Genomic DNA, 25,677 nt, shown 5'->3' on the forward strand with positions numbered 1-25,677 from the left:
CTCAAAAGCGCGGCACCACCCCAGTCCAAAAGCCCGTAGCAATTCCTTCCACACCAAAGTCCCCAAACCGGGTGTCTCCTTCGAGCTCTGTCCCGTACATTGTCCGCTTCATGGGAGGCGCCGGCGTCTCTGGTGGCAGTGGCATCGAGGACATCCCCAATCCCTGTCCGATGGCATTACTAGATATTGTCGCATCCTGACTGTGTTCTGCATCGGACTCTGTCACTGGGGCCAGAAGCTGTGTGAATTTCGCAGGGATGAAGTGTCCATCGTCCGTGGCTGAACTCGGACCAGCTTGCGAACGCGATACCTGCGGCGCCGGGCGACTGCCAGTTGCCGATGGTGGTCGTCGGGGCGCGCCGTGCGGGTGAAACAGATCATTCCGTTCTCTGCGCCCACCTGCGCGCTCGACATAGCCTCCGCTGGGCAACGTGCTCGCTCCCGGCGTTGGTGAAGTAGGGGGCTCCGGGTAGGAGAATGTGGGCATTCCAAGTCCGAAGGGACCAGCAGGCGTTGATGTGACGGGATGAAATGCCATGTCCGTGAAGTTAAAGGAGAAGGGTGCAGCCTGTTGCGCGTTCTCGTTCGCGTTGGCAGTACTTGTGGTAGGACCAGCTGTGCCTGGTGTTAGGCCGAACAGATCGGAAAGGTGGGTTGTAGGTGGAGGAGGGTCAACGTAAGAATCTGGAGGTTCTTCAGGGCCGCTGAAGATAGTAAACGCAGGAGCACTCGGAACCACTAGGAGCTCTGCATCGACCTCTTCGGTCTCAGGTAATTCTTGAACAGGAGTAGCTTGACGTGAGGACGAGTGCGACCGCCCCGTATCCTTGGGGCCCAATTTTGCTCGCTTTCTCGTTGGCCTTGGTACCTTTTCCGCCAATTCTTTCTCGCTTAGTTCTCCTTGCTGGCCATCCTCAAAAGTCCCAGTGATATGGCTGTCATCAGTCTCTCTATGGCGCTTTCCCAACATCATCGCAGCTGTGGCCTTATGAGGTGGCTGAGAAGCATCAACGGGTGTGGAAGCAACGTTATCCAATGCATTTGCTAGCTGAGATGGTATCGTAGCCACCACCGTCGGGCCTGCATCACTACGAGCAGAAGAATATAAGCGAGGCGGGGACAACCCAAAACTGATCACCTACACTGCACGAGCTTTCCCCATACTTTTCGTGGATGGTTGTGATTTGGGTGCCGCTTCTGATGCCTGTATGCTGTCTCGAAGTCTCTGGATGTTGGTGTCAAGTTCTGTCATATGGGACATTTTCGCGCGCAAGGAATCGACTTCAGCACTTAGTTCCCCCACTTGATTTCTCAGTGTTGTAATTTGGGCTGTGTCTGCTGTGAGACGTTGCAATTCAGCCTGAAGTGCCTGAATTTGATCCTTGAGCGGCTGAATCTACAAGAGCTCGTCAACTTGCGATACTATTTCGGCCTAGGAAAAGCCATACTATTTCTTCTGTCTGAGTCTTGAACTCGGACATCAGGTGAGACGATGATACCCGAGTCGCATCTGGCTCAGCGCCCTGTGATAAGGCAACCTGTTCATGAGCAGTGTTCGAGGGACCAGCGATAGAAGCTGAGAAGGAAATGCGTTAGTCTACATACCAGCTCTATAGAAGAGCGCATACCAGGAGGTCCTGTGTGAGCATGTTCAGAGATTTGTCGAGAGAGAAACGGAAGTGGCACTTCGTCTCACCTTCATCCTCTTCTTGTATTGCATCCTCCTTCGGTTTCACGCTTCTACTCACCTTGACTCGGGCCTTCGGTATACTAAGCGACCTGGTCACCGCCCGCGCGCCGCTGCCTCCAGCAAGAGTTGGTCGTCCGACGCCAAGTCTGTACTGTGTTTGTTTCGCTTTCCGCGTGAGGGGAACAGACGGGAGAATTTGTCGGGGGAATGCTGTTTGAGGCTCAGGCACGAGGTGCGCATCTTCCTGATCTTCGCTATCATGTCCTTCCTCCTCGTCAGAGTCATGGATAATGACCGAGGAGGAAGATGTCCCTCGTGGGCGTGATCCGGCCGTTGACCGACTGACGACCCTCAATGATGGAATCCGCGTTCGCTGCGGTTCGGGACGTCTTCGGGGTTGTTGTGTATCTAGTAAGAGGTCAACAAGTGCTTCGGACTTGAGGTTAGCTTTTATCCCGTGGTCCTGAATGCGTAAATGTAAGCCGAATATAATGTATGAGAAAAAGTGTCACGTACCTTGCAAAGTTTCTGGAGGTCCACTCGCTTCATGCCCTCTAGGGCTCGACGGTCGAGCGGGCCGGACATATTGAAGTAGGAAATACTCCCGTCGTGGAAGAGATATGAATATGTCTCGCGATGCGATGGTAAAGCCGGGATGCAGGAGAAGTTGGACCTCGCAAGCCACAGGCAGCAACTTGAACGCGCGAACGCGAACAAAACATCACGTGACTGCGTACTGTTGGCGAGCACGATCGGGCGCTAACGGTGTATGTCTTGGAGGTTCTTGGACGTCGCCTCACTGATAAGTCTCCGTGAGACGATTGAGTCCTGGCCTGGGATGAGTGTAATTCTCGGAGAAAGCTATTCTGTATTCGTTAGTGTGGGTCTGGATTTATCTCCCTTTTATACACCAGACACGTCGACCCTATGTTTTTGCATGCACTCTTGAATGACGAAATGCTAGGATCTTTCGCATCCCATTATCCGGACCGCCCTCTCCGTCGCTTTAGCAGACACTCCGAACACATCCCCCGGCGGCATAGATACGGCACGAGGATCAAACGGCGGACAATGCAGCACACGAGTATGATCACCTGCTGCAGCTCGCGGAGGCCCTGATGCCGCACGCTTTCCTCCGCATCTTTACCCCCGAATAGGTCTTTTAAAAGTGCAACATCAGCGCAAGTTAGACGATAGCTTGGTATTAACTTCTGTCATGGCACGAGTCTGGTCGTTGCAGGAAGTAGCTCAGCATAACGCGTCCAGGTCCGTCCCCCTCGTCCTACATCCTGATGATTCCTTGAGGCGCGCCTCATAGCTCCTGCTGGGTGGTCATAAACAATAAAGTATACGACGTGACGGACTTCCTGCCAGTAAGTACGCGCTCAGCTACATCACGAACGTCCGCTTCACGTATGCCAGGCACATCCAGGGGGCGACAAGATCATTCTCAAGTATGCTGGACGTGACGCTACGGCAGCGTATGAACCCATACATCCCAAGGATGCTCTGGACAAGCATTTACCACCAGAGAAACACCTGGGTCCCCTCGATAGCGCAGGAACCGACGTCCTGAAAGAGGAGCAGGCTGCTCGACGGAAGACGCAAGATGAGATTCGTGTGGAGCAAGCGCGCGCACGAAAGCGACCCATTAATCAAATACTAAGTCTTCAGGATATGGAGGTAAGCATGTACGATAGCTATTCAGGTCAGAGTCTACAACCCCCGCATTCAATCAGGACGTCGCCCACGAGGTACTATCATATAAAACTTGGGCTTTCTACAGGTCCGCTTCAGACGACGAAATCAGTACGTGTGTCCGCCAGTTTCATTACCAGCCTCATAACTCGTGCGCAGCCTACAATGAAAACCGCCGTGCATTTTCTCGTTTCTTCTTCCATCCGCGTGTCCTTAGGCCGGTATCAAAAGTCGATCCTTCTACGACCATACTAGGCTTTAGTAGTTCTCTGCCAATATTCGTGAGCGCAGCGTCCCTGGGAAAGTTAGGACACCCCCTTGGTAGGTTGCTCTGTTATTGCGTGTTCACGAACCTCACTGTCAGCGACAACATAAGGCGAGCTCAACATAACGCGAGGCGCTGGACGTACTGGCATCATTCAGATGATTTCCCACTATGCGTCGGTGTCGCGTCAAGAGCTTGCTGCCGCCCGCATATCGCCTTCCCAACCACTGTTCTTCCAGCTCTATAAAGATAAGGACGACAAGGTGTCAGAGAAGGATCTGCATGAAATCGAGGGATTGGGATTCAACGCAGTATTCCTGACAGTGGATGCCTCCCTAAATGGAAACCGTGAGCGAGATCTGAAAGCGCCCTTTGAGCTCGAGGCGCAAGAACGGCTGTTGGAAGAAGCTCAAGTTGCCGGTAAAGGTGAGATGCCGGAAAGGCCTGAGGATGCGGATAACAAACTGGTGGAGGGCGAGCTTGTCTTGGTAGGCACGTCAGGCGGCTTGCGGACAACGTCCGACTTAGATATGTCTTGGTCAAGAGTAAGTGGTCATAGTTTTGTTTCTGTTTTGCAACTGTAGTGTATTTTAGACTCTTCCTTGGCTGAGGAGAACCACGAAGTTGCCCATTGTCCTTAAAGGTATGTTTCGTATTGCTCTCGATCAAGACCGAAGCTAATACGTTGCTCCAGGTATCCAAACTGTCGCGGTAGGGCTATGTTATAACACACATCCTAAAACGATATTCATAACACGAACAAGGACGCAGTTATGGCTGTAGAAGCTGGAGTAGAAGGTATCTTGATCTCGAATCATGGCGGTGAGTTTGAATATTTAGATCGTTCCATCACATTTTGTTTAATACCTATGAGCTCCTAGGGCGGCAAATGGAATAGTAAGCTCAAAAGTTATCTCAGTTGGTCATTTTGCCGAATTATTTTGTAGCTCTCTGCCTCCCATAGAGGTCCTGTATAGAATTCGAAAGGAGCGTCCGGACGTGTTTGACAAATTAGAAGGTACCTTTCGTAGTCACTATCATCTATGCGAGTTCTAATGAGATATCCAGTCTATATTGACTGCGGAGTACATCGTGGTACCGGTCAGAATTGTTTCCGATTTGATATTCATATAACCTTCTTACCTGGATAACAGACGTCCTGAAAGCATTATGCCTAGGTGCTCGAGCCGTCGGTCTTGGAAGAGCCTTCCACTTTGCACAAAGCGTATGTGCGCGATGGCTCAAACTGATCCGCTGTGGCTGACATATTTCATATAGGCATACGGTGAAGCTGGTGTTGTGCAGACTGTACGCATCTTGCAGCGAGAAATCATTCTCGGTATGAGATTACTTGGTGTCACCAGTGTAAAGGAGCTGGTACCAGAAATGGTATGACATTGTTTCTTGAAGTGCTGGTCGGCTTAATGATGCATCGTCTCTTCTCAACAGATAGAGCGTGTGGATTGGCAGCCCTTACTCTCCAAAATGTGAAGGACAGGGTCCGCTCTGAAAGCGATCTGCATGTTATGTGCTCGATTCAATCTATACCAAGTAGCCTATATCTAGATATCTCCTGTATGTCTATGACTGTGTTATGTTCTGAACTGGCATACGCACATATACTAGTTACACTTATGTACCGCCATGATACTGGGCTGTCTAGCAACCTGAGTCGGCGCGGCGTCTGCTAAGTCTTCCAAACGGTGTTTCCTCTGAGCTAGGCGATCATTCGAGTGTCCCATGATCGGAAATGCTCAAAGGCGGCTGCCTTGCGGAGGACCGAGCCTATCCCGTCGCCTCCGGCGTGCGATTGAGCTTGGATAGATCCTCGTGTCCAGACTGACTGCCACTGAGCTCCTTGTCGTGAACCGTAACGTCTGTGCGATGCCAGTCCGAGAGCAGTACTAACCACTGACGGGTTTCGAGTCGATCTAGAGAGTGCCGCACACTGGAATACTACCATGCCGCAATCATACACGCTACAGGAAGTCGGTCAGCACAACACCAGCAGGTGTGTCTTTTCCCATTTTCTTTCGCAAAATGTTATGAACGAGCAGGGATGCACGTAGCTCGTGCTGGGTTATTATCAGCAACCGCGTGTACGACGTGACCGACTTCCTCCCTGTGCGTTCTTCCATGTCCATCGTCGGCAACGCCCGCATCCCCCGCTCATCCTTCCGTAACAGGAGCACCCAGGAGGTGCAAAAATCATCCTTAAATATGCTGGACGCGACGCGACTGCTGCATACGAGCCCATCCACCCTCCAGACGCTCTCGATAAGAATCTCCCTCCCCACAAACATCTCGGTCTCCTCGACTCGTCTGGTGCGCAGAAGCTGCAGGAGGAACGAGAGACACGCCAAAAGACGAAGGACGAGATTCGCGTAGAGCAGGCGCAGGCAAGGAAAACGCGTATTAACCAGATTCTGAGCTTGCGTGATATGGAGGTGCGATGGTGGCCACTTTCTTCGGGCACAGTGCATCGACCAAAATTTATCATCGTCAGGACGTCGCGCTCAAGGTTTTGTCGCACAAAGCCATGGCGTACTACTCGTCTGCTGCTGACGATGAAATTAGTATGCGCGTGTCCGGCTTGTACTCGTTTTCCTCTAATGATGCATACAGCTAACACGGAGAACGCACGCGCATTCTCCCGATTCTTTTTCCATCCCCGCGTCCTGCGGCCAATATCCCAAGTTGATCCTTCCACAAGCATCCTCGGTATCAAATCCCCCATACCCATATTCGTAAGTGGCGCTGCCCTTGCCAAGCTGGGTCACCCACTGGGTAAGTTTCCTTCTATCCGGCCGTAGTGGCTTATTAACGTATGTCATCCACACAGGTGAGATCAACATCACCCGCGGAGCCGGCCGCACGAACATCATCCAGATGGTGTCCTCCAATGCCTCGCTGTCTCCTTCGCAGATCGCCGCCGGCCGTCTCTCGCCTTCCCAGCCGCTCTTCTTCCAGTTGTATAAAAACAAAGATAATGCAATTGCGGCTCAACGCGTGCGCGAGGTAGAGGAGCTTGGTTACAGAGCTATATTTTTGACCGTCGATGCTCCTGTCTCCGGAAACCGCGAGCGAGATATCCGCGCACCGTTCGTACTCGAGGCGCAGGAGCGCGAGGCAGAAGCGATATCACGGCAGCCGGACGATGTCGAGAAGGAAGTTGAAGGCCAGGTCAATTTTTATGGTACTGCAGGAGCGTTGCTACAGCACATGGATCTGGATATGACATTCTCCGAGGCGCGTGATGTTATCACTAGAAAACTATGGGATCATGCGATTTACACGATTCTCGGACAGACTATCCCCTGGCTACGAAAGGTCACGAAGCTTCCAATCGTACTCAAAGGTTCTTTCCCTTCCAACAATTATGTGGCCTTTGCTAATATGAATTTATAGGTATACAGTGTGTTGCTGTCAGTAAATGCACACAATGGATAGTATATCCTGGGCTGATATAGTCCACAGGATGCAGTGCTCGCAGCAGAGGCGGGCGTTGACGGCATCTTGTTGTCGAATCATGGAGGCAAGCCCTGCTGTCGCCAAACATAAAGCTTCGCTACTGATATGTCAATGTAGGTCGCCAGCTAGAATAGTGAGTCATTTCAATCTATTGCTGCAACTCGTATATGATGAGACTGCAGTTCATTGCCTCCTCTCGAGGTTTTGTACAAGATTCGTCAACAGCGACCGGATGTCTTCGACAAACTAGAAGGTGCGTGATCTCGTTCAGTACGATTCGCTCAACTTGACCTTGCTTCCAGTTTATATCGACGGCGGTGTGCGTCGAGGAACAGGTAAGCGCGATTCGTCGTACAGTTCCCGTTTAACTTTTTGCTATTTACTAAATGGTTCTAATAGATGTCCTCAAGGCTGTATGTCTCGGAGCTAAAGCTGTTGGTCTAGGTCGGCCATTCTTGTACGCCCAAAGCGTGAGCGGTCAGACGATTGTTTGCATCCTAATGCTGAAGTGAGGTGCGACTGTCAGGCCTACGGTGAAGCTGGCGTCATCCAGGCGGTGCGTATCCTGCAACGTGAGATCGTCCTGGGCATGCGACTTATGGGAGCTACAAATGTGAATGAGCTTGTGCCGGAGATGGTAAGTCAGGTTTCTAGTTGCAAACGCATCGGTTCGTTGATGTCCGGTGCAGGTGGAGAGGGTGAACTGGCAACCATTGCTTGCCAAGATGTGATCGAATGGAGCGTTCTGGGAGGAGGGATTCCTTATTCAAATTTGCGTGCTTTGATCACTGGTGGTTATAATGATGCGATATGACGTCAGTCCATCCTATCGATCCATTACAAGAAGAGATGCGGGGCCCTGGATACCCTTGACATTTTTTCCTATCACTGTCCAAATGCTTCACACGGAGGGCTTGTCTGAAAATATACATCTCTTTGTTCTTGCACCTTTGGCATAACGCTACAGATCATTGTAGAAACCAGAAACGGCGGACACCCAGCGGTGATATGGCCCGAGACGTCACCTACGCACCCTATAGATAAGTATCACTTTCAACTCGTAGAGCCAATGTCACTGCGCTGAGCACGGGGTGAGAAACCGAAGAACCGATTTGTATTGCTCGACTTACCGACACATACTCGTCCAATGTTTTGGCGGTGCCTGCAACGATTATTTCCCACTCAGTTTGATGCAAACGTTCCTCAAATGCTTCGATTGGTTCTCCTTCGAGAATTTCAACCTCTCGCACAAGAACAGGTTTGCCGCGGTCGACTTCCTTGACTACGCGATGTACCATAACTCCTGAATGTGGTATCTCGCCCCGTTGGAAAGCCTCATACGCTCGCTCAATCGCGTTCGCACCATCGAAAGCGCCGGGTAGCGCAGGATGTAGATTGATGACCGGGATTGGCTTTTCCACCTTGTCTTCACCATCCAGTGTCCTCTCCCCATTCACAATATCCAAAAACCCGTCGCCCATGATGTGCATCCACCCGGCTAGCACAACCAGGTCCGGCTTCTCCCTGATAACAATCCGAGCAACTTCTGCATCATAGTCATCGCGCGTCTTGCCGGGGTTGGCTTTCAGGAATGGTTGTAGAGCGAGATATGCGGTTGGAATGGGAGGAATCGCTCGCGCCGCGCGTGTCAGTCCATACGCAGCTTTCCTGTTGGCGAGGACGAGCGAAATGCGTGTATTGGGAAGAGCCGGAGTGTTTTGGGCATCGATAAGGGCTTGGAGGTTAGTGCCTGCGACGTCGTTCAAAAATGGTGACCTTCGAACAAGTTGGACACACACCTGAGCCCGAGATGAGAACGACTAGTCGCCTCGGACGAGCGGAACCCACATTCGACATGGAGTCGGGATGGGAAGCTGCAGCTTCCGGATAGAGATGTACGGTCACGTGCACCGCGTCGTTGCGATTGGGCGGCCAGTCCGCGCGTTTCACCGCGCCGTTTACTCAGGCGCCGGAGTCATTCAATCCTCTCTCTCATGTTTCCGATCTGTTTCCGGGATTCTGAACCTGACCCAGCGCCATGGCAGCCCTCAGAGTCGAAACCGCTCGAGAAAGAGGACTGGTGGACCCGAAATGATTCAGCCACTGGACTCGCTGTTCAACCACACTCAGGTTCCAACTAATGACCCATCGTTCAACTTGGAAGCTACACTGCAGGATGGATATCCATAACCTGTTTGGATCGTGCCTGTAGTAGTGTTTGGTTGAAAAAAGCCGCTGTTTCCTTCATGATCTGACCAGAAACAGTTGGGTCGCAGCGGTGGCCGTAAGCAAAATTTATCAAAGATGGGGGTCGCGACGTTTGGCCTAGGCGCCAGCCGTTTTCTGGAACTTCTTGCCAAGTAACCATCGTTGTCAAGCTGGGTCTGGAAACTCGGACTCGGTGTAGCGCAAGATCCTAAGTACTCACCTTTTCTTTCATGTCCGGTCCTTGCGCAGATCTTTCATTTCTCGCCTGAGCTTCAAGATCACTGGGCCGGACAGCGCTGCGTCCTCTCTGGTGTTAGCGAGACAGATCTGCTGCTGTCGTGACAGTCTTGCAATAGCTCTGGGATTGCATCTCGGGGCCTTGTATTCTCTGGTTCTCGTAGTGCTTTTCAGCCGGACTGACGCAGCCTGCGAACACAAACCAGCTGGTCCTCTCTCGTTGTTTGCGCTAGCTAGTCACTTGTTAGCATCCCCACTGGCACGACAGTTGCCGTCGTACAGCCTTTATCGTCATTAGGTATCCACCATTCAGATATGGCTGGAGTAGCAGCAGCTTTCACAAGTCTGAGCAATGACCACATGGTAGGTGGCGTGGCTTGTGTCTGCATACATCTCCTCACCGTATTTGTAACCAGGTTCAGTACCTCCTTGCTGATATTCCATTCTTTTGTGTCGGGATCTTATCCCTTGGCGTCTTCCCGTATTTTGTCTTCATGCGCCGTGCAAACAGGCAAGTGCAATGACGATCGTCTGCCATGTGTTTCGCGCTAACAGGCGGATAGCCTGACGTTTTGCCTGCATATGGCAGTCGTCGTCGCATTTATTTCCTCTATACTCGACCTCGTTCAGATGCTAGTAAGAGGATCTGCCGCCGTCGATCAAGCTCTCGATCTGAATTCTGTTTCCGGCCTGATCATCGTCCGCGAAGTGGGGTTTTCACTATCATTTGGATTGCGCTTCCTATTCTATTGGGGCTTTGTTGCCAGCCCACCTCCAGGCGAAATCCGTCCAAGCGACAAGGCAATGCATAATGGTAGTTGGGGTCGATGGGGGGCATTCGGCATATTCCTCGAAATGCTCACCCTGACACTGACCTTGACAGATCCTGTGCTCCAGATCCTGTATCGCAACATTAACGCGCTCCACGAGGTTGAGCCTTTGTACGAAGTAGAGGCCGCGATTCAAATAGTGCTATCGGCGATATTCCTTCTGAAGCTGCTACTCAACTGTTGGGTGGGGATGTTAGCCAACCCCAGTGTCGTTCCTACTAGAAAGAAATTGCTTGGCTATTCGGCACCTATATCTGCCTTATCCCTGAGTATCTTAATAGGCATCGGTAATGTCGCTATGTGTAAGTTCAGTAATTGGCTTTCGGTGTACTTGTGTTGATGCGCCTACTACGCAGTCGAGTTTACGGAAACAGTTCTCGGGCGCTTTATGCAAGCTGTGGAATTCTATATTCTGATTGTGTATATGCTCACCAGTGCTTTCTACCACTTGCGCCGGCCCTCGTGGTCTACTTCATCTTCCATTGATGCCACCATGATTCGCCGCAAGAGCTCGTTCCGAGGTCTACCAGAAATGAAGGCACATGATCTTTCCCTCCGCATTACTCCCCCTGTCATCGTCTCCCCCGATTTGTTGTCGGTTGTTGGTCAAAACGTCCATGGAAGCAGTCAGCGCCCGTCGTTGATGCAACGTTTTTCTGCGTCTTCTCGGCTCTCCACATGGTTGAATATGCGCAGATATTCTGGCCGCCCCTTCGCACCACCCTCTCCAACACAGGACCAAGTTCGTCTATGGAGTCAAGATCAAGCTGAGCGAGGGTACTCTCCTGATGGTCGTGACATTGGTGGGGGTGTTCCAGACTCTGCTATTGATGTGGACACCACCAAATCATTCAACCAGAGCTTAGGCCAACCCTTGCAAAGTGCCAAATGGCAAGATCCTGTGTATACTTCCGTAATAGATACGCTGCGGGTGTCTAACAAATCCCCATCATCGAATTCTGCTCTAGTAACAGGGCGAAGTGCTGAATTGCACAAGTTGTACAACTTAGCTATCCCGCCCCCGACACATCCTCGTCAAATGGGGATGGAACCAGTATATGTCATATCCCCAGTTTCTCCCTCGGCATATGGATCCCCAACGTCTGCGTATGGCTCACCGGTACCTGGTCCTGATGATGGAGGTATCGAAGGGAGGTTCCTGAATCAGCTTCGTCTCCAGCCTACGCCGACTGGACTTGACTCCGCTCGATCATCCCGTATCTCGGAACTCATTCGTCAACAAGCAGAGCTTGACCAATCCATCGCTGCGCTGCGTGTATTATCCCCTTCAAACGAAACTTTCGATTTGGGTGGGCTTTATATTTCTGACGATCGTAAGGATCGCTCTGCGGATCGTACAACGCGATCAACGACACAGAGCGATCTCTCACTCAGCAACTTCCCTGCTCCGCCTCAGGGGCGTTCTAGTATCGGAGCCGATATGCCTTCGGTCGTCATACAACCGAATTCAGCTGCAGGTGCCTCACAAATTGATAGCGATGGTCCCATACGGCCTTCCTCCCATGTTGAAATTCCAAACTTACTTCTTGCCACGGACCAATACGGGCGTCGAAATAACGGGAGTCCACCTTCAGTCATAGACATGGACACCGCGATGAATAGTAATCGACATCGCATAGACTCTGGAGGAACGCAATACGAGATCACGTCTTTTATTGGCGGTGAGTGCCATCTTACCTCTGGCTGTCACTTCCGATCGTGACTCAATATTTTGGGCACTAGGGCTTACACATACAGAACATTCTGAGCCTGGCTCATTTTCATCTGCCTCAATTCTCAACAACTCGGACGAGGGTCATCTTCCTCCTCCGAGGTTCCCAATCTCGCATGTGCCGTCAGATAGCTTTGGATCGCTTGCTTCCAGATGTAGGTCCCCACTGCGCCCGGCAGATACGATCAGAGATGAGCACCTTAGGCCAGCGGCGCCAAGCAGTGAGAATGCCGGACGAACATTCCAAGCTGCTGATCGTCGATTCACCAGGCCTGTCGGATTGCCTCCCCGGCCACGACTTACTGCCGCAGATATGAGCCCTGCTACCGAGAATCCGGCCCCCATATAGGCTTATGGTACACACCTTGACTGCTTCCGATGTACTTTGCTTTCGGAAAATCATGGACAATTGACCCTTCCCTTCAAACCGAAACGCTGGCTTTTCTCATTGGCATGTATACTTGACACCCTGGACAGGTTTCCTAGCTCCATTGAACTTGCGATGCTTGTTTTACGCACATTGTTGTCATCACGTCAATGTAGTATAGATGAGCATGACTCGGCAACCTTCTGCATCACTGGCCGGATTCTGTACTGTATCTCTATTCCCTCTGGTCAAGTCGATATTAATCCGTTCATAGACACTCTGACATACCGCATGGACGTCGATGCTCTGCTAAATGCTTGATTTTAAATTCTGAATACTTATATGCTGCAGTCACGTGTGCGCGTCTGAACATACCCGCATGACGTCACGCGTCAGTATCATGTAGTGGTTTGCGGGGCGCGCAGCCACACGTCTCCTCCCCGCCTTTGCGCCATGTCCAAATTTCCCGACTACTACCAGCTCCTGAGTATTCCTCAGACTGCGACTCCCGATGAAATTAGGCATGCGTACAAGATACAGTCCTTGAAGTGCATAGTTTACGTTTCTCAACGAATACGATCGTGGCTAATCGGTACAGTTCTGTAGGACCCATCCTGATAGACTGGTCAATGCAACACAAGCCGAGAAGAAAGCTGCAACTGAGCGGTTTCAGGTGTGCCATACAGTGCGTATGTTACGTTTTTACAGGCTTATTCCTCCATAGGCAGTAGCAGATGCGTACTACGTACTTTCCGATGCCACAAGGCGAAGAGAATACGACACGATCTACGTTTCACGCGGTGCTCAAGGAAGGACGGGAGAGCCGCAGGCCTCTGCAAATTGGTTCAACACCTTTGCTAGTATGTTTGGCGGGGGTGTCCCAAATGCCGGTGCAGGGTCTTCGGCTGGGGCTCCAGGTACTCAACCTGACGCCGACAATGTCTTCGCCGATGTCTTCGAGGAGGTGTGTACCATGTATGGCTTCTATGACGTGCCTTGGAGCTTATTGTTTCTTGTAGCTACTGCGACCGGAAGTGCAGCGACATGCGCCGTGGTGGTCTTGGCTCGGAGCCATCTGCGGCGCAGGCCTTGGGTTCATTATCGCGAATATACCCGGGATGATGTTCGGAGCATATGCCGGAAACCGCTTGGGTGCAATCAGAGATGCTAAAGGGAAGAGCGTTGCGTCGGTCTTCGCTCAGCTCGGTGGTAATCAGAAAGCAGAGGTAATTCAACATATGGATGTATGCGAGACGGGTACTGAACACCTCTTACTATAGATACTACGTGCGTTGGCAGCCAAAGTCCTTGGCGCTGCTGCGAACTCATTCTGAGAAATAATCTTATTTTTTCCCTTGTATATATGTTGCATTCGTATTGTACCAAACTGTATTCTGTAATCTCAATTCTAGTCGGTGCAATTGGGGACACGGCGCTTAGCGCCTCATGCGAGGATCGTGTCCTCCACGATCGTCTTTGGATATCTGAAATCCACCTTCATCACCACTTCAAATTTGTTCATTGTCTAGACGTCCACGTCACATCGCATGTTCTAAAACTATTCAAAATCCTCATTAGTGATGGTCAAATCAAGTGATCTAAGGTCCAACCCGCGTCCGTCGAGCAAGGCCGCAGAGTTACAAGGTACAATATTCTCCGGGGTCGTCAGAGCTTTGCAAGAACCTGATTGTAAAAACCACGTTATTCAGCATCGAGAAGAGCCAGTAGTGTTCCGGCGTCCAGTTCGAGGTGGACAGACTGGCATGGTGAGTGAAAAACTTTGGTGTCGGGCGTTTCGCAGGTCTGAATATTCGGCCTCATAGAATTTGCTTCACCCATGCGTCTGAGACGAAGTAAGCGTTCTGCTTCCATCAGAACTTAAATTGATGATTCTTATGTCCGTCTACCAGAACGCTCTCCCACATCTCGGCCATCGGAGTCTGCTTCTCAGCCTACCAAACCCACCCAGCCTCTTCCTCGCAATAGTGCGTTTTATGCGCATTCTTCAATAAATTAGCACTATTGAATTATTTTGGATTTTGCTCAGAAAAACCTAGTTCTCGGTTTGTCTCGAAGCAACCTAACCCGGGACCGAGCAGGGGAGCATCACAAAAACCGCAACCTCTGAATACACCAAATTTAGTATCTCCAAAGACCCGCATGCATGAAGGAAAGCCCACGTCCTCATCTACAACAAATTCGCGCAAGCGTAGGAGAACAGAATTTCTGGAGTCAGCGCGGAATATGGACATCGATCTCTCAGGCTCTGAGCATGGTAGCGAAAACCGGCGCAAGGCAGATGACGCAATTGGGCTTCTGACACCGGAGCCTTCACAGAACCATTCTACCATGCGGCGCACCGCGAGGAGCAAGAGACCTTCTATCAAAGTGCGCGCGGCCATGGACGTCATGTCCGAGGGGAGGGGCAAGACCGCAAGCCATGCAGATGAGGACGAGCGTGGGCAGGAGATGGAGGTGGAGATGGACAGCGCATCCGAGCGGTCAGAGGTGCGCGTGAGCAGGCCGGGCAAGCGGCGTCGTCTGGACGAGTCCCCAGAGCACATGAAATCCCGCTCCAGGTCAAGCGTGTCCACACACCTGTCGACCTCCGATCAGCCACATGCCTTCTCTGCGCACGAGAATAGCGACGCGGAGACAGAGGTTTCATCCGACATGAGCTTCCACCTATTGGGCGTGCCGGACGTGGCCGCGGTGCCGCTGTGGTGTGCGGACCTCTCGCCGCCCGCCCGCAAGTCGGTGAGGTCATCCAACAGCCTCTACGTCCCGCCTGGGGTGTCCGAGCTCATCGAGGGTGCGTCGGCCTTGCTATTTGCTCCAGTCAGACATCTGACGCGCACTGTCGGCAGGCATGAAGCACGCGCTTGACCTGGAGAACAGGGCGCGGCGCAGGGCCGAGGACCGCTACGCGGACGAGGTGCAGAAACGCATCGAGGCCGAACACGCCGTGGCCCGCCTCGCAGAGCAGAACCGTGCGCTCGAGGCGGAGGCACGCGTATGGGCGCAGGCCGCGTCGGACGCGTTTGCCCAGAGCCTCTCCCCCCAATTGTCGCAGGTGGATCCCTCGCCGGCGCCGCAGCTGGGTGTGATGCCCTCACAAGCCCTCCAAGCCGCAGACAATCTTTCTGCGGCTGTGGCTCCTTCTGTGGATCTGAAAGGCAAGGCGCCGCTTCGCCTTGTTAGTCCTTCGAGTGCAGTTGGCAGCGCGGGAGGCAATATCGGCAGCATGAACAGTAGTCTTGGGCCATCGAGCGTCATGCAGAGCGTTGCAGGTTCGTAGAAGTCCACGTTAAAGTCTTACCGAAAGCCTTACTAACGCCGTTATTATGATAGCTCTCTCAGAAGCTACGCCGTACTTCCTCCCTTTGCCTGCCTGATACCCAGGGAATGTGCGACTCCGCCTCCTCACATATGATGTCATGCGTCCAATTTTACATTCCGTGGACAGATGAGTGGCCAGCAGGCATGAAACAAAATGTATCTAACATGCTGTTCGTCTGACTGTTTAATCTACCTAATCAACTAGTCTGGTCAAATGAGAATACATGTGCAGACAATCTCTGGGGGTTTTATCACAATATACCACTAGTTTGTGTTCACAGCTAAATGGAACAGGATTTGAAAGGAAGAGACACTGTAGAAACTGTAGACTTGCGAGTGCAAATAATATCATCAAGTGATACAGCATTACGTTATCCATTAAGTAGATGGAGTGCGAAGACGTCCCGAGTAATATGTATACATTGGTTTCAAGAAGCGAGGAAGAAACTTCTCGTGCGCTTGGGTTATCGGGTTTATGGATATAGCAATCTTAATTTCGATGGAGTATAATGCGACATGGTGATCCCTGAAAACTTTGATTGGTGGCGTGGCCGTTCATGCAGAATGGGATATGAATTGAAACGTGCAGGCAAATGCATGAAGTGAATTGTCCTCGGCGGTGCCGCCTGTGCGGCGATGCGAAGAGATGGTAAGGGTCAATGCCAGAGCTCGCCCACTTGGCATTCGTCTATGACCGAGTTTTGGCCTTGTGCGAATTGGAGTGCAGCGTAGTCGTTCACTCCCCCAGCACCATTTGCCATGGCAAGGGTGAGGGCAGCGAGAGCCTTCTCCGACCGGGATGCTGTCGACGGAACGTGCACCCGGTGCTCGCTTGTGAAGGTGAATGAGCGAGACAACATGTAGGGCGATGTGCTGCTGTGGGACAGAGGAAGAGAGATGGCGGACGAGTTGGATGAGTTGGGGTATGTGTGGGCGAGGGTAGGAGGGGAGGAGCTGGACGAGCCCAGGATGGAGAAGTCGTCATCGTCGTCGGAATATGCGGAGAGAGCGGCGGAGGGGTCGACAGGAGACGGGTGAACGGCGATCTGGGGGAGGTCGACGTCCATCATGCCGAGAGAAAGGGCGCGCTTCTTGTGGGAAGGACTCCGAAAGTGGAAGGAAGGCAATCCGGAGGAGTCGCCCGAGACGATCTCGACGTCGTCGTCATCGTTCGCGGCAGTGCCCGCCTCTGCGCCGCCGCCGGCGTGGCGCGACGGCCGGAGACGCGCAGGCTGGAGGTCGTGGGTAAGCAGGCGGGGTGAGCTTGCGGACGACGTTGAGCAAGAGTTCTCCCAAGCGCGCATGCGCTGAACAAGGCCTTCACCGTTCTCTGCGACGCAACGCTGCAGCTCGCCAAAGGCGTCGGAGCGCATGCGGTCGAGCTGGGCGGAGGGAAGGAGCTCGTCGTCATGGATGTATGCTGGATCGGGATGGGAGATGGGGCGGGACCTTCGATGGTTGTGTTCGGGAAAGAGGTTGAAGGCGGCCGATGTGCTTGGGAAGACAGTCATGGGAGGAAGAGAGGGGATGTGCTCGTCGGGGAAGAGGGAGCTGGACGGGCGCGGACGACGCTGCTGGGCGGTACCGGCTCGTGACTGGAATGTGGCATGAGCCCGTACGGTCCCGGACAGAGCGGCAGAGAAGACGTACGGTGGAGTCCCTGCGAGCGCGCTTGCCCCTTCGCCACTGGTCTACGTCCCATTTTTCGGGAGGGTCGTCGGAGCCGGGGATGTCCCTGCAGGGTGGGCTGTGGGGATGGCTGGGGCGTGGTCGCTTGGCCGCGAACCGCCATTTCGGGTCGTCGGGTCGGAAGGGGCCACGGATGGGAGAGGAGGCGGACAGGGAGCGGCGGCGATGGGGGGGCTGTCTGGCCGACGACATGTGCGACGGCGAGGACAGCTGCAACGACGACGAGAACGACGACAACAACGAAGACGAGGAGGCGGAGGCGGAGAGGAGGACTCGGAGTGGCTCGACGCGGGTCGTTGAGTTTACATACCGCCGGCAATCGCCGCGGAGACTCGGGCCTCCCTCCGTCTGACCGATTACTCAGGCGCGCGTCCCCAGTCGCCTGCTCCAGCCTACAGCCACAGTGCGGCACACCCTCGGGTCTCGCGCATATATCCAGGTCTCTCACCCACCATGGCCTGCTGCCTCGTCTGCAGACTCGTCCAGGCTTGCTTTTGTCATGGCACTCGCCTTCCCTCTCATGGTCGCGTGGTCTGATAATCTCCACCCTTCATCGCCCAGGGGAGATAAGCTCGCCCCCGAAATGCACTGGCCTTATTCTGCCATCAGTCCACGCCCCCGCATGCGCACGTTCGTCTCAACCCATTGCCAATGTTCTTGCCCTGTTCGAAACACACCAGCAGGCACAGGTCCCGCTTTCCACTGCTCGGCTTCGCCATTGCAAAGCGGGGCCTCTCAACCACAGGCTTCCAGAAGCCCATTCATTCAGATCCCACTGCATATGCATCCTACGGCCACCAATGACCATCGTATAAATACAATATACTACCTACGTGAGCGTTCCGATAGCGAGAAAACAAAGACAAAGTCCACCTGCAGACACACCACCCCTCCGACGCGGCCTGACACGCTTCGGATCGACAGCACGATCTCCTTCTCTGTCTGTCACACCCCATAATCATTCCCACTGGACCCCCCGTTCCCACCTGTCAACTGCCGCACCAGGAACATTCCCCTCCCCTCGCCGTCGCTCTTCGTGCTCCGCATACCGATCACCGACTTGGGCCGCGGATACACTCGCCCAGTCCCCGACCGTGGCCCGTCGTGCAGCTTCGTCGGGCTCGACGAGAGCTGTCTCGTCGGACTCAGCCCCCCGCCCGTCAGCTGCCGCATCACCGACGCATCCCCGCCCGCACCAATGCCCGTGAACTGGCGAGCAATCGTCGTCGTGCCCGTGTATTGCGGCGCGATCCCCCGGCTCCCCGTGTGCGAAGCCACCAGCGGGCTCCGCACTGGGGAGGGCGTATTCCGCAAGGTTGCAGGCAGGAGCAGCTGCCGGCCGTGCAAGTCAGCTAATGGGAGGACAGGTGGATGTCAACACTCACCAGACACTCGCGGCACCACACCTGGCCGTCAGTGTCCATCTTCGCGGCACTATCTAGCTTCTTCCCGCACCCAGGCTTTCCCTCCTCGCGCCTCCGTCCTTTCGCTTCCTTGCCGCCACAGAGAAGGCAGGCCGCATGCCATCGTGTCCCTTGGGGTCCCGGCACCACACCTCGCTCCATCACAGCCACGGCTTTATGGCATCCTGGACAGGAAGACGAGCCTCCGAACTTGGGAAACGTAAAAGTAGTAGTCGTAGCAGGTGCAGTCGGCGGGGGTCCCTCATATCTACTTGAGGTCGGCGTAGCAGAGTAGCGCGTCGTGTTGCTTGCTCTCGATGTAGTCAATGGTGTGGAGGATAGGGCTGTCGGTTTCGGAATCATACTGGGTACCTGTCGTACTCTGATCTTGTCTGCGGGTGCGCACTGTCTTCATTATCAGTACTCGCAATCGATGAGATGGTCAACCATCTTACCTCAACGTGGCAAACACCTACGTCCGCTCTGACAAACACTGTGCGTCCACCGTCCCGCTCCTCAAACGGACCATCGCACACCTTGCATCTAAAGCATGCCGTGTGATATGTCTTGGGTGGAACGCCCGAGCTGGATGGCTCTTCTGGCACTGTAACAAACTTTCCACCGTGTTTCGTGATGAATAAGGGGAGTGTGCATTTCGCGCAACGAGTATCTGGTGAAAGAGGTGTAGGTGAGGATATTTCTACCTTACTAGGGAGTGTCTTGGATTTTGGTGTCGGGGTAGTAAAATGCGCATCAGAGGTTCGAGGGGAGCGTGCGGTATCGCCTGTCACATGCGTCCGAACACTGCGTTTACTCGCATTAGGAGCATTGCCTGAAATCCGCCGTGCAGGGGGGCTTATCGAGGGCGGCGTGGGTGGCGCACTAGATGGAGTCGTAGACGTGGAGTCCGAAAAGTCCCCAGCCAAATCTGGGGTGGAGGGAACCGAATGCTCGTAGCTGTGCTCAAGCGAAGAACTCCGCTTACCAACCTTCACATTAAGATCAATACGAGTGGGGACCGAGGGTAGCGGCGCATGCACGGTGGGAACGTTGGAAATCATTGACATGGATCCCGACGATTCGAACTGGGGAAGCTGGTGTCCGAGAGGAACGTCGCTCAAGTCAATGAGATCACCTTTGACGACCCCTGGCATATCTCCTAGAAGAGATTCCACTTCCGCGTCTCCTGTCCTATCGCGGCGTAGAGTGTAATCGGGCACTGCGTCTGTGTCGCTCCGCTGCAGAGTAGTGTGGGGCAAGGGCGCAGAAGGACTGCTCCTCAGAGGTGGACTAAGGGATGCACGAGGAATTCTCGACAGTCCAATGCTCTCTCGCGATGGGGTGTTGAAGCTACTGAGGATAGTACCGAGTTCATCTGTGCCTTCGGTGGTTTGGCTCCTTCGAGGCCGAGACGTTGACCGTCTCGTAGGTTTTGTAGGCGTTGTTGCGTTGGAAGGCGGTGGGATGGTACTCTTGGAAGGGCCAGGAGAGGGAGATGCCTGCCTTAGAAACCTCTGCTTCATTTCCTCGATCGCATCTTCAGTCGGCCTTATAGGAGTTCCGGGACTCCCATACCGAGGACTACCGCTTACTTTCGAGACAGGACTGGACCCAAACACATCTGGTTCAGGACTCTTCAATCTAGTATAAGTACGACGGGACAGTGGACTGCCATCAGACGAAGATGGATTTGGCTCAGGACTTCTGTACCGAAGGCGGGCTGCAAGAGGGCTGTCCGCATCTTTCGTGGGTGTTTCCGACTCCGAGCTCGTCAATCTCTGAGTAGACTGCATCCCAGGTCTCTCGTCGTCAGCAATGCGCATGATGGGAGAAGCACCGATACTCGTAAATGAATCCGCTCTGGCGCGCGCCGCAAGGCGTTCAACAATCGGGCTTGATTCCGTGGCTCGAGGAGTGTACCTAGTAGGAAGAGGACTGCGAGCAGTGGGAGTGGTAGTAGGGCTCTTCAGTCCAGCATTACGGGGAGCGGGTCGCTCTTCCTTGATCGGAGTGCTCTCCCGACTGCGAAAAATGCCAAGACGCTGTTCCAACTCCTCGAGAGCGGGACTCCCTTCTCGCTCTCTGTCTGTGCGCTTTGTTCCACCAAGATTGCTGCGTACATCTTCATCAGTCGTCCCTCGCCTTCGAGTGTCATCTTTTGTCGACCTTGAAAGACAACTCTCGAAACAATCAGGACAGCTTGGTCTCCCCAGGAGATCGACCATTGGGCGCTCTCCGATGTTTTTGGAGCAGCCTGCACAGCAGAAGCACTTCTTATGCCAATATTGACCACCATTCTGAATGTACCCTCCCTCGTTCTTGAGGATGAGGACGGGTTTATTACATGTCGGACACTCGCCCTTCGAACCCCCATTGGTCGTAAAGCAGGATCGACACAAGAATCGCGTGTTGACCGCAGGCAAACCATCCAAATCCGTCGAGGATAGAGAAGACGGGTCAGGGTAGATGGTCGCGTCTGGGGGGAAGGGAGTAGTGCATATAGCGCAGTGATACGTAGCCAGTGTCTCCTTTGGCTGTAAAATCGACCCATACACCTTTGCAAGCTCCGACCCATGAGGACTTGGCAAGATGCCCTCCGCAGCATTGGCAGACGCAGAAGGGGCGTCGTCGGCATTCAAGCTGGTAGATTGCTTGAGTGGTGAGGGCGGGCGCGGATTAGTGGCCGAAGCAATATGAGCAGACACACGAGAGCTTATAGCCACGGAAGGGCTATATGTCGCAGACGCAGGCCGAGGAAAACGTTTCGTCGGACTTGCTGAGGATGATGCGGGAACGATTGGTATCTCGTCGGCCGCATCGTTTGCAACAGTGGCAGGCTGAGAAGGAGACTTATCTTTAGTTACGTATGTACGCGACCATCTGTCCTGGGATTGATGGGTACCCTGGTTCCATTTTACCACAGGAGCTAGAGTATTTGTCTAAGACGTATGAGCTCCTGTACTAATCTGAGGAACTCACCAACAGCTGTGCCGCCGCACTTACAGCGTGGTCCAGTTACAATGTCACCACATCTTCCGCAAAATCCCATAGTCTAGTAGTATAAGTACTCGGTTTGATTCCAGTACGGGAGGATGTAGGTAGGAGGGCGGCAGGCAACGAGGCCAAAAATGGCAATCAAGGTTGAACTGAGAGCGAACACGGTCACGTGCATGACGCGACGTCGTCTAGTCTCAGTCACCACCAAAAGAGGCGCGTTCAACTCAATCGCGAGATCTCTGGAGGGACTCAGATGAAATGCCTCGCATATGATGGCCCAAGTATTCTAATGGCCGTACTGTGCTCGATTATGTGCCCACGATCTATGTCTAGCCAGAAAGACACACATCCCGAACTCTATCCTCCCGCCTCTGCGGTGAAAACCAGGAGAGGATGTCCTGGAAACAGTTCCACCAGTATAAGTCTTGAAGTTGTTTCAGGAAGCTCCTGCATCCTGAGGTTCAGTCGTATCACTAATAATCACAGAAAAATGTAATGACCACGCCATTCTCTCGTTGTTCGAACCAGTCGTGCGGAGTCCCAGCAGAAATCTATGGGAGTACGTTAGGATTTACGAGCGAGGAATGCTGAGATAAATACTGCCACTGACATTTGTAAGTAAGGCACCTGCATAACATGAGACTCTGCTCCGGAGGAGAGCATAGTAATCGTTTTCATCTTCGTTTTGCGGAGTCAACAGATGCCGTAATCCAGAAGATAGGTTGATCATCCACGGGGAGCTCAACATGTATTGGACTGCTTGGCATAATGACTCAGAGAATGTATCAAGTATGGTGCGCTCTTACCGGCTTGATTATTAGCGTGTTTGAGTAGGGAAAGAAGAGCTTGGCATAGTACGGGACAGACGAGAAGAGCAAGAGGTTCCTCATCTCCCACAAAATGCTGCCCCAAAATGAGTAAAAACGTGTCTCGCAGATGATCCCAAGCTTCACAGTATGTTAGCATGTCGCAAGTCTGTCGGGGAACGGTTACGTTGATATATGTGGCAAACGCAGCTTGGGCAGACGGTGAGAAGCACGAACATGCACAATATTTTTGGGCTCACAAGCTCTGATTAAATCATCCGCTCCTTCGGACAGTGCTAGCTGCCAGACTGCTTCGTCGTTCCATGGTTTCGTGGCTAAGCCTGAGGCCGACGTCTCAAGTGAAGCCAACGCAGCGGTCAAACAATTTCCGAGAACAATTTGGTCTTCGACTTCGAGAAAATCAGACATGATCCAATCAATTAAAACTGAAAGGAAGACAGGGATTGCATGCCGAATATGGCGCCAATTCACGTTACCGTGCCATATTAAAGTATTGAATTGGAGTGTTTGCCTGACCGCTTTAACTATCTCGTATGTGGACGAATCATAGCACTTTCCGTCAGAAATTGCTCTGACAATATGTAGCTTTCAGGCTGTTCGGTATGTAGTGATAAAGCAAGAAAATTCTAACCTTCGAAGCTCAAGGATGTCTGAGATATCACGACCCATGATTCAGGCGATTGGTAAGATGACGGTGTGACTCACCTTCTTCAAACTTCACCCATACGTCTAGTCTCGTATCATTGCAGACGTCCTCCATCACAGATCGCAGTAGCTCCGGTGGAGCGGAAGAAAGACCCCTTATGATCACATCCTTGACTAGTTACATCAACTCTCAATACAAGCATGACATTGATGGCCCCACGTACTTAGAGTTCCGACGTCGTCATGGCGCAAGAGAACATAAAATTTGCAGAGAGCACTGCAGAGCTCAGACGCCAGTGTGGTGTCATACGTTGCCTTCCTATCACGCAGCAGTTGAGCCGCGGCCCAGCAAAGTTTGTACAGGACGTCTTGCGAAGTAATGCATGGGTATATAGGAGGTGAAGCTAGCAACAAAGATAATGCATGGTGCATCAGCCTCTATTCCGGAGACGAGGCGTTGAGCTTTGATTCGTTCTCTCGATCAAAACAACCAGTCCTTACGATGACAGCGAAAGCCGATGAGGTAGAATCCATCACCAGAGTCTTCGACAAACCGTCGTCCCATGATTCAATCGTATCATCCTCGTCACCATCAAGTTTGACATTAAGACAATCACCTATGTGATACAGCCAGGTGGCGGCCTTATGTAGACATTCAGCGCGCATATACTATCAATTCCAGATACCAGAGAACGCTCACCATGTAATCGATGACTTCGATATCTGCCAAGCGAGGATCGTCCCATGAGGACCAGCACCAAGACAATACCCATCCCCAACGGAGCATAATAGTCTGAGAAGTGTCAAGCGCAGGACATGGAGTTGTTAAATGATTCTCCGAAAAGTCGGTATCCACCGGACACATAACACGTCTGATCAACCTCAGTAAATTGGCGTGAGTACATGGTCGGTACGTTGAGCGACCATTTTGATCCTGGGCGCGATCTGCGGTCTAAGGTATAGCGCCTCAGTGAGGATGGATGCAGTCATCAAGAAAACAGCTGCACTTACAATAAAAAGCAGTAGCAATATGGCATCACTGCACCTCTGGTGAAGATCTGGGATACCTGAAGCCATCGCAATTCGGCTTCCCGGGGATACTACGCGTTCAACATATGTGGTCAGGATGGACAGGAGATTTTTGGCTTCCGATCTAAGAAAAGATGTGAGAATTGATGCGTCGAGCAGTGAGTATATGCACTGGCCTCTCTTGCCACGGGCAATAATTTTCTAAGTGAGGCGCTAGGACGTAGGTTCCGAATAATAAACGCAACGCTAATCGTGCAGACGCAGGAGAAGCGCTGTTATTAGAAAGTGTGCTCGCCACTGCATTCCATTCGGCTAGCGTACAGTCAAAAAATGATCGGCTTAAATAACATTCAACCAACAGCTTACCAGGCAACTGTGTGGCCGCACGCAAGACGTCTCCGTCTCTCTGCTTCCTTAATGTTTCCGGTAGTGTTTCTTCTCTATCTTTTCCCCCAGGACTACCGCCAGCAATAGAGACGATGGCATCGCCTAGTTTTGCAAGGACGACATCTACCCAACAAACAACTGTGGCCGCTGCACGCCCAGGTGCGACATCACGGACGGCGATCCCTCGGAAGACTCTTCTGAACTCGAAAAGCAGTAATATAAAAGACCTGCTCACTGTTCGCCAATTAAATATACCGAGATAGCTGTGATCAAGTGGTCAAATCGAAGGCTTACACAGCATGCAAACCGCTACATCGTCGTCCAGAGATGGATGATGATGACTGCGATTGAGGCATTCTAGGAAAGCTAGAATAGTTGTATATGCTCGTTGAACAATATCTTGCATTGAAGTGTCCTGATACGCCACATATTGAGGATCAACAGTTTCGCGCAATCCAAGGAACGCACATGCTCCACCGACTTCAAATCCAACGAGCGTAGGTCTTGCATGGCATGTAGCACGTCGCTCGCAGAGGCTAAATTTTCTCCGCCGCCGTCCCCATCAGAAGACGGTTTTCGAGGATCGCATGTATGCGCAAATTCAGTCGCGTCCCACTCGTATACGTCTGCAGGAGACTCTGGCTCGGTGTCGCTATCGCTATATGCGGACATGGAGGTCGCTGTGAGTCTGTGAGACGCGCAAGGTTACAAACGCGACTCGCGACGCGTCCTGCTTCGTGCGCCACGTGGAGCGAATACTTCCAGCAGCGCCGACAGCAGCTATTTAGCACTCTTAGTTTGAAGCTTACATGAAATTTGGAATCCGATGGCTCGATCTGTATTTATTAAAGAAACCTGCAATT

At 52.6% G+C, this 25,677-nt stretch overlaps 9 protein-coding genes across 9 annotated transcripts; 5 read left to right on the forward strand and 4 right to left on the reverse strand.

Annotated features, from left to right (window-relative positions):
- Position 1: 1 nt before the first annotated feature.
- FIBRA_02948 (uncharacterized protein) lies at positions 2–2,275 on the reverse strand (the record flags this gene model as incomplete). The annotated part of the gene is made up of 6 exons (XM_012324795.1): positions 2–1,088; positions 1,143–1,396; positions 1,449–1,576; positions 1,629–1,637; positions 1,697–2,153; positions 2,207–2,275. 6 exons carry the CDS (start codon positions 2,273–2,275, stop codon positions 2–4), a joined length of 2,004 nt encoding a protein of 667 aa, XP_012180185.1.
- Positions 2,276–2,906: 631 nt separating this feature from the next.
- Positions 2,907–5,144, forward strand: FIBRA_02949 (uncharacterized protein; the record flags this gene model as incomplete). Its single annotated transcript, XM_012324796.1, has 14 exons — positions 2,907–2,956; positions 3,009–3,063; positions 3,113–3,373; positions 3,430–3,499; positions 3,548–3,709; positions 3,765–4,198; positions 4,248–4,296; positions 4,348–4,364; positions 4,418–4,475; positions 4,573–4,671; positions 4,722–4,754; positions 4,808–4,878; positions 4,932–5,042; positions 5,103–5,144. The coding sequence occupies 14 exons, from the start codon at positions 2,907–2,909 to the stop codon at positions 5,142–5,144; spliced, it is 1,512 nt and encodes a 503-aa protein (XP_012180186.1).
- Positions 5,145–5,614: 470 nt separating this feature from the next.
- On the forward strand, positions 5,615–7,855 carry FIBRA_02950 (uncharacterized protein; the record flags this gene model as incomplete). Its single annotated transcript, XM_012324797.1, has 14 exons — positions 5,615–5,664; positions 5,711–5,777; positions 5,840–6,100; positions 6,160–6,229; positions 6,279–6,440; positions 6,496–7,011; positions 7,062–7,078; positions 7,131–7,200; positions 7,242–7,257; positions 7,307–7,377; positions 7,427–7,459; positions 7,524–7,594; positions 7,651–7,761; positions 7,814–7,855. The coding sequence occupies 14 exons, from the start codon at positions 5,615–5,617 to the stop codon at positions 7,853–7,855; spliced, it is 1,557 nt and encodes a 518-aa protein (XP_012180187.1).
- Positions 7,856–8,177: 322 nt separating this feature from the next.
- Positions 8,178–8,981, reverse strand: FIBRA_02951 (uncharacterized protein; the record flags this gene model as incomplete). The annotated part of the gene is made up of 3 exons (XM_012324798.1): positions 8,178–8,204; positions 8,255–8,874; positions 8,924–8,981. 3 exons carry the CDS (start codon positions 8,979–8,981, stop codon positions 8,178–8,180), a joined length of 705 nt encoding a protein of 234 aa, XP_012180188.1.
- Positions 8,982–10,151: 1,170 nt separating this feature from the next.
- Positions 10,152–12,480, forward strand: FIBRA_02952 (uncharacterized protein; the record flags this gene model as incomplete). The annotated part of the gene is made up of 3 exons (XM_012324799.1): positions 10,152–10,701; positions 10,756–12,081; positions 12,143–12,480. 3 exons carry the CDS (start codon positions 10,152–10,154, stop codon positions 12,478–12,480), a joined length of 2,214 nt encoding a protein of 737 aa, XP_012180189.1.
- Positions 12,481–12,951: 471 nt separating this feature from the next.
- FIBRA_02953 (uncharacterized protein) lies at positions 12,952–13,832 on the forward strand (the record flags this gene model as incomplete). The annotated part of the gene is made up of 5 exons (XM_012324800.1): positions 12,952–13,046; positions 13,105–13,171; positions 13,223–13,462; positions 13,518–13,724; positions 13,779–13,832. 5 exons carry the CDS (start codon positions 12,952–12,954, stop codon positions 13,830–13,832), a joined length of 663 nt encoding a protein of 220 aa, XP_012180190.1.
- A 503-nt stretch (positions 13,833–14,335) lies between these two features.
- FIBRA_02954 (uncharacterized protein) lies at positions 14,336–15,893 on the forward strand (the record flags this gene model as incomplete). Its single annotated transcript, XM_012324801.1, has 5 exons — positions 14,336–14,351; positions 14,409–14,483; positions 14,546–15,310; positions 15,366–15,788; positions 15,850–15,893. 5 exons carry the CDS (start codon positions 14,336–14,338, stop codon positions 15,891–15,893), a joined length of 1,323 nt encoding a protein of 440 aa, XP_012180191.1.
- Positions 15,894–16,493: 600 nt separating this feature from the next.
- FIBRA_02955 (uncharacterized protein) lies at positions 16,494–17,718 on the reverse strand (the record flags this gene model as incomplete). The annotated part of the gene is made up of 2 exons (XM_012324802.1): positions 16,494–17,432; positions 17,488–17,718. 2 exons carry the CDS (start codon positions 17,716–17,718, stop codon positions 16,494–16,496), a joined length of 1,170 nt encoding a protein of 389 aa, XP_012180192.1.
- A 766-nt stretch (positions 17,719–18,484) lies between these two features.
- On the reverse strand, positions 18,485–25,486 carry FIBRA_02956 (uncharacterized protein; the record flags this gene model as incomplete). The annotated part of the gene is made up of 13 exons (XM_012324803.1): positions 18,485–18,657; positions 18,723–18,858; positions 18,912–19,334; positions 19,385–21,855; positions 23,459–23,572; positions 23,623–23,836; positions 23,900–24,040; positions 24,099–24,350; positions 24,410–24,551; positions 24,688–24,739; positions 24,794–25,048; positions 25,109–25,229; positions 25,283–25,486. 13 exons carry the CDS (start codon positions 25,484–25,486, stop codon positions 18,485–18,487), a joined length of 4,698 nt encoding a protein of 1,565 aa, XP_012180193.1.
- Positions 25,487–25,677: the final 191 nt, after the last annotated feature.

The sequence above is a fragment of the Fibroporia radiculosa genome (assembly GCF_000313525.1).
Source record: "Fibroporia radiculosa TFFH 294 genomic supercontigs, scaffold1521, whole genome shotgun sequence".
In the NCBI taxonomy this organism is placed as follows: Eukaryota; Fungi; Basidiomycota; class Agaricomycetes; order Polyporales; family Fibroporiaceae; genus Fibroporia; species Fibroporia radiculosa.